Source organism: Triticum aestivum, chromosome 4A, assembly GCF_018294505.1.
Source record: "Triticum aestivum cultivar Chinese Spring chromosome 4A, IWGSC CS RefSeq v2.1, whole genome shotgun sequence".
Taxonomy (NCBI): Eukaryota; Viridiplantae; Streptophyta; class Magnoliopsida; order Poales; family Poaceae; genus Triticum; species Triticum aestivum.
Window position 1 is genome coordinate 541616213 of NC_057803.1, and position 6543 is coordinate 541622755.

General features: G+C 48.8%; 1 protein-coding gene across 4 annotated transcripts; it reads right to left on the reverse strand.

The window, feature by feature from the left end:
• Positions 1-586: 586 nt before the first annotated feature.
• On the reverse strand, positions 587-3999 carry LOC123082249 (B3 domain-containing protein Os03g0619600-like). 4 transcript variants are annotated; one of them, XM_044504620.1, is made up of 10 exons: positions 3949-3973; positions 3802-3867; positions 3661-3712; positions 3457-3565; positions 2758-3205; positions 2565-2666; positions 2388-2465; positions 2046-2203; positions 1379-1804; positions 587-1056 (listed from the first exon to the last, which is right to left on the reverse strand). In XM_044504620.1, the coding sequence occupies exons 4-10, from the start codon at positions 3556-3558 to the stop codon at positions 805-807; spliced, it is 1566 nt and encodes a 521-aa protein (XP_044360555.1). In that variant the 5' UTR covers positions 3559-3565; positions 3661-3712; positions 3802-3867; positions 3949-3973; the 3' UTR covers positions 587-804. The 4 variants fall into 4 exon arrangements, with proteins under 4 accessions (XP_044360555.1, XP_044360554.1, XP_044360553.1 ...); XM_044504618.1 differs by having other exon boundaries at positions 588-1056; positions 3457-3568; positions 3949-3999; XM_044504619.1 differs by having other exon boundaries at positions 3802-3987.
• Positions 4000-6543: the final 2544 nt, after the last annotated feature.

Consider the following 6543-nt stretch of genomic DNA (forward strand, 5'->3'; position numbering starts at 1 on the left):
ACAAAACAAGCTGGAATCAAAAGCACACCATATGAAATTACATTTTCCATTTCTTTTAGGGGTATGAACTACATTCAAATAATATAAATCTACCTTCAATTCTCTGTTTGCAAAATATATATTATCTTGCATTCCTCTTGTATGGTCGCTGTGAAAGAGAAAAAAGCACATACGATCATTGTCTTCTTCGCCCCCATGCTCAAATCCTGGCTCCGTCCCTGGGCAATTGGTATGCAACAGCTGCCATTAATTGACATCCGTGGTGCCATGGCCGTCTGGCATTGATAGGGAGAGAAGATGGGCCGCACGGGAGGCTTACATGGGAGGTGAAACTTTTCTCCCGCACATGCGATTAGTGGATAGCACACCCTCAAAACGCCCCCAGCCCCCAAATATGAAGGCTCGTGGGATGGATATGGAGCCCTCCTTCATAAACTATGGCGACTCATGGCCGGATGACGACTTCACTAAAGTGGCCTTTAAAATATATTTATTATGCCGACCGGCCTGATATGGCGACTATGTAGAGTTGCTGTAACAACATAGATCCGAACAGATTTTCCCAGGTAGAGCAAAGAGCTAAACGTGCTTCAGATAACGAAGGCAGTGCACAAATACAAGTCACAGATTACACGAAGCTAAAACAACACATGGACTAGGACTTGTGGAAATTCAGAATGTTAGCCATCATATGCAGTAGTCCTCGGAGATCAACCATACCATGGTTTGGTTTTAGAGTACAAAACATAATTCCAGCAGAAACAGCAGGGGTCATCATCCCCTTGTACTTCAAAGTACTACAAACTAACACTGATCACGGGAAATGATATGGACAATCATGGTAAGCTTCCTCCGGTTCCGCTTCAGCTCAAACAGACAGATATCACCAACTCGCAGACGGTTGTCACTGACAAATTTGTGCCAACCTCCTTCAAGGACACGCCTCCTACCATTCCGAATATGCATCTGAGTTTGCCATTCCTTCCCCTTACGCTGGAGCAAAATAGTTCGCTCTTCCTTTGGAAGATACACAGCAGCATATTTTGCACCAAACTCCTAGTATTTTACAGATATAAGCATGTTACAATTACAAGTCGGCCAATCATGTTGATAAAATAAAACAACAATACAATATAGGTATACACATTTATCTGGTGGCATTTATTTAATTCAGCTGCAAAAGTAAATTTAAGCCAAACAGTTTGCTAATAGCACAGTAAATTGGAGATCCAAAGCCCACGTCATCCCTGGCACCCTACATTGCTAAAATTAGTTATGTTTTTTATTTATTTGAAACTTAGTTATGTTATGGCAGATGACAACAACCTGGGGGGCTTTGAGTAGGTAACAATAAAATTCCAGAATTTTTTTAGCTTACCAGGCTGTAATGCCCTTTGACACCAACATTGGTTTTGTTCATGATTGCCACATACAGATGTGCTTCGAGTTGGATGGCTTCCGCTTTATCTTCAACTATGCTCTGTTGCAATGGAGACAGAAAGCTCATTTGTGACAGCATGTAGGGCGGCACAAAATGACCTGCGTGCGCCTTGCTTTCTGCGCGAAGTAGATGAACCGTAAATGTGAACCTTCCCCCACCCTTTGCTGGTACAAAGATGCAGATATCTCCCTCCTCCACACTATTGTCACAAACAAAGTCTAACCACTCCCCCCTAATCTTGTGAATACTATCATTCCCCTCGTAGAACCTGGGGTACCACCTTTTGTTCTCGCCCGGCCTCTGAAGTATGACAGATGCACTTTCATGGGGAAAGTGTGCAACTGCGTATTCCTTCATGATGGTCTGATCACAAATGGGACAGGGTGTGATGCCATCAACAAACAAACAAACAAATAAACAAGAATACAAAACTCAGCCGAAATACTGCTTTGACTGTCATTGTCGACAAAGAAAAAGCATTTATGTTAAGTGCTCAGAAGGGCCATTGCCACTTTCCCTATAACATTCAAACTATGAATACCCCTCTTAGATCTAGAGCCTAGAGAGGATTGTAGTGTACTGAAAAAGAACTCAGGAAATTTACCAGAGAAGGATACGGTGGTTGGACATTGGACTTCCTCATGATAGCCACGAATGCAAGAGTTCTGGATTGAACGTCCTGGAGAAGCTTATCTATTTTCTCTTTTTGTGCATCAGCCAAATTACTCCTACTTGACAACACATACTTATCCTTTGGACGTCCTGGAATATCATTCGAGTCAAAAGAATCATACTCTGAAAGACAAGCTTCTCCTAGACAAATTTGTAGGTCAAACTAACAATGGATAATGTATACACCGACACGATGACGCATGTGTGCATGTACTTAACAAATAAAACGAATCCATGCAATTTTGTTGACGCAAATGTAACTTAAGAATATAACCTGACTCCGCAGATGGAGTGGATATAACAGCTGTCTTTCTAGTACTCCCACTGTGGCATCCGTCTGATCTTCCACTTGCTGATAATTCAGTACATAGAAACAGATTTTCCCATTATAAACTACAAAAAAAATAAAAATATGAACTGGATCGGAAGTACTTGCATCATACTACCATACCATCAGAACATTGCTCCTCCTTAATACGCACTGTTGAGATCATCTTTGGGAGTGTGTGATCATCCGATCCTGAAGACTCATGCTCGTAAGGACTGTCTTCTCCTGTATAACAGTTTTCAAGAGTAAATGCAACTTCAGATAAAACGACACCTTAAAGCATAACACAAAGGTACAAGCAAGCTGGCAAGCTAACCTGGCAAATCCTCAGATGGAGACGATGCTGCGTCTGTCCAGGCCAGTTTTCTACAATGTCCTGAGCTTTCACTTTGGCATCCATCTGATTGCTGACCCATTGACGAGTGAGTATTACGGTCGCTGGAACTGCCTGACATTCCTGTAGAATTTGTGATTGGTTGATCACTCATAGAGCTCCCTATGCCAAAACAGGGCACAGTTTTCTCACAACCACTAGAATCAAAGACCGCAACCTTGAAGCGAGAACTTCCACGGTATCGGAACATCAATGAGTCTTTCTGTACTATGTCATTGGCATCAACAAACACCTCCCATCCAGATTGGATGACTTTTCTATTCCTGTGCTCAGTAACTCCAACATCATACAGAATGCCATTAGGGCCTTCTAGTTTGACGGTCCGTGGCATTTTCCCTGCGAAATGCTTTGCAAACCTCTCTGGTATGACCTGCAGCAACAGATGTAATTTTTAGAGTATTAGTTTAAATGGAGTAGTACATGTCCGTAAAATTGATGGAGATGAATAAGGCATAATAGTCACCAACCGCTAAAATTGGGAGATGACAAGTTAAAGATGATTATTTGCCTTATATTTTTTCGACAGGAATTATTTGCTTTGCATAAATAAGGGCAATATGCCATTGATCCAAAAAAAAAGAGGCACTGCAATGTCTTATTGCTTGGAACAGAGCATATTACCATGCAATGTCTTGAACTTTTGCTCATCCGCCTGACGAAACAAGTGACCTTCCCATGTAGATGGTTCCAGTATCTCTTGCAGCCCTGGCACGAATTGTTCATCTCCCAGCTTCTATGCCACACACCGATTCTAACAAATTAATTTACTCGGAGAGTGGTCACTGCTACTTGAGCTATACAACTTGCGGCAAGAAGAAAATATACCTTGCAGTAGGGAATCTCAGAAGTGTCCTCCAGATCTTCCTGAGCTAAAGAACTGCAACAAAACAAGCCTGCTAATCAGGAATGCACATGAAGGGGGCAAAAAGAAATCCTACGCAGCAGAAGAAAAGAGGTCGAATTAACCTGCAGACCAGGCTTGGCGGAGCAGTCCAGTCCAGATCCTGCGATCACCGTCACCGTGCGCTGGAGCTGGAAGGAAGAAGAAAGCCTTGAGAACTGAGAAGGGCGTGGAGAAACGGAGGCGGAGGAGAACGTGGGAGATTCATTCACCTGGACGGGACTGAACTGGCCTCCACTAATGAGACGTTTGGTGTTCCCGTAGCAACCCAAGAGAGGGGCAAAAACCAGAAGGCAGAGATGCCACGCCAACGCCGTTATGATGTCCTGACTTGTCACCTCTCATGTGATGGGACAACGTGTCATAATTTAGCTTCTTTATCTATATATATGTGGAGTATATTGTAGAGTAATTGCACAACCACTTCGTATTTTTAGTTTATTAGAGCAACTCCAACGGGGCGACCCAAACGGACGCGCGCTTTATCCGTTTTTTGTCCGTTTGGGTCGGCCAGGCGGACATGCGCGTCCGCATTTTAAAATGGGTCGGCTTGACCGCCCAACGGGGAGGCCGACCTAAATGTGCCGCCGTGGAAAAAAAGTAATAAGTTGCACGAAATAAATATAAAGTGGCCGGTCAAACGCCGGTCAAAGTCCACCTAAATCTGGCAGCCGACGCTGCTCCGGCGTGAGCTGCGCGCGGTGCCTGCGCACCTCGTCATCGTGCGCCCGTTGGGTACGAGGAACCGCCGACACCGGGATCCGCTGCGGATCCAGATGCCAACGGTGCAGCATCGTGACATCGGGGTATGGCAATGGCTGCCTGTACTCCCAGTGCCACCGCGCTTGGTGCACCGGGATGTGCAGGCGCCGGCGACCAGGGCGGAAACGTGTCGCCGCCGGAGAAGGAAGAGGGGGAAGGGAAGCAATGGAGAACGAGGCGCCGAGGGTGCCCTTGCCATTGCTGCTGCCGAAGAGGCTCGTGGCTAGGGTTTACGGTCGCCGGCGAGGAAGCAAAGGGAGTGGTGGGGGGGCATACGTGGACGGGAGAAGTGGATGAGGCCGACCCCACCGCACACGTGGTTAAAAAAGGATGCTTCCACTGGCTGACGCATGGGCCCGCTGTCGGTGGTCGTCATAAATAAGACGACCGGTGACGGTTGGGTGGCCGCCAGGTGGGGACGCGGCGGACGGCGAGGAGACGCGCGGCGCGTCCGCTTCGCGTCCGCGCCGACGCATTTCAGGCGCAATTTTGGGCTGAAAATGGGTCAGCGCGGACGCCAGGCGGACACAATTTGAGTTTGGGTCGGCGCGTTGGGCCGCCACTTTTGTCCGCGCCGACCCAAACGGACGCGCGCGGACAAAATGGATCACCCCATTGAAGTTGCTCTTACGACACTGATTAGGAGTATTATTTTCGGACAAAGCACGAGATACAGGCACCGTAAGGGCATCTCCAACTGTAGACCCATGAAACGAACACGGTATCCATTCCCGGACTAGTTCGGATCAGTCCGTGGATATTGACGCGGGAGCCAACCATCCAATTGTGCTCGCATCCAATTCAAAACAAATTTGATTTAATCGGACAAATTTCACCAAACAATATGGAATTCACTAATGTTTGGACATAATTTACATAAAACGGATGAAACTTCGTTACTTAAACTAGAAGCTTAAAAATAAATAAGAGACTAACTTGTAACAGTCTGTGCTCTCATCTGCGTGGTTGGCTGCACCATCATTGCCATCCGTACTGTTGTCATTGGAGTAGTCCTTCCAGCGGCGAAAGGCCACGACAGCCTTACCCCAGCGCCGCCTGGCGCTCGCGAAGAAGCTGTTTCTCTTCCTCCTACGTCGTGTAGACGGCCGCCGTAGCCAATGCCAACCCTGGCCATGGTACCTTGACAACGGCCTTGCCCCTAACCGGCGGCGGCGGAGGTGCCACTGAGCGACCACTCCTCGTTGATCTTGGCAAGGTCCCCGTCGAGGCAGCGGCAGCGCCGCGGGGCCGTTTCCACGTTGGTGAGCGATCGGTCGCGGGCCCAGGCATCCGCGAGATTGGCTTCCTCGTGGACCTTGGTCGGCGCCTCATCAGACTTGGTGAATGCGGAGCGGCGCGCCGCATTATGCTGCTCCCACCAAGTCGCCTCCTTGGCTGCCCTCTCCTCGGCCGACACTATGGCTCGCGACGACGAGGAGCCACCGCGGCCAACGAGTTAGTGGAGGATGCACCCGCGTGCCTTCGGATCTTCGGCGGTAGCTCCTTCTTGGCGACATTGTCACCCCCATTGTAGCGCGGCGACAACACCTGCCCGTTGATCCGAGCGTAACAACTCTGCATCGGCAAGGGCAACTCATCCTTCATGCGATGCCTGGTTTGGACGCCACGGTTGCGCGGAGGGGGGGGGGAGGGACACTGGATCCGCCTTAAAGTGACGGAGAGGCAACGCCGGCTCCTGCTTGATGCGGTAGCGGCACGACGAGTGTGTACCGTCCTCCACACGTGCTAGCGGTGGCATCGAACCACGTTCCTGGAGTGGCTGCTTCGTCGGTAGTTCAATTTGCCACAAGAACTCTCGCCCATGGGTGTGGCTTCCGAGGGGTGGTGCGGACTTCTGCAGTAGCGCCTGGTCCCCCTCATCGTCGGCGGACATTGTGGAAGCTAGCCCCTGAGAGCGATGGCGGCGTAGCCAAGATCCGAAGGGAGATTCGGAGCTGCCGTCGCCACCTGCCAACACGGAGAAACACGACTTGGCATGATGTGGATACAGTGGTGTCACCGACCGGGGGGGGAGAGGGTGGAAA

Bases quoted from the DNA above. Each gene is read 5' to 3' on its own strand.
- LOC123082249 (XM_044504619.1), bottom strand. From the start codon at position 3,558: ATGAACAATTCGTGCCAGGGCTGCAAGAGATACTGGAACCATCTACAT. The intron at 2,667-2,757 runs GTTAGCTTGCCA...ACTGTTATACAG, and splicing joins TCCATCTGAGGATTTGCCAG to GAGAAGACAGTCCTTACGAG. The intron at 2,204-2,387 runs GTTATATTCTTA...ATGATATTCCAG, and splicing joins CACTCCATCTGCGGAGTCAG to GACGTCCAAAGGATAAGTAT.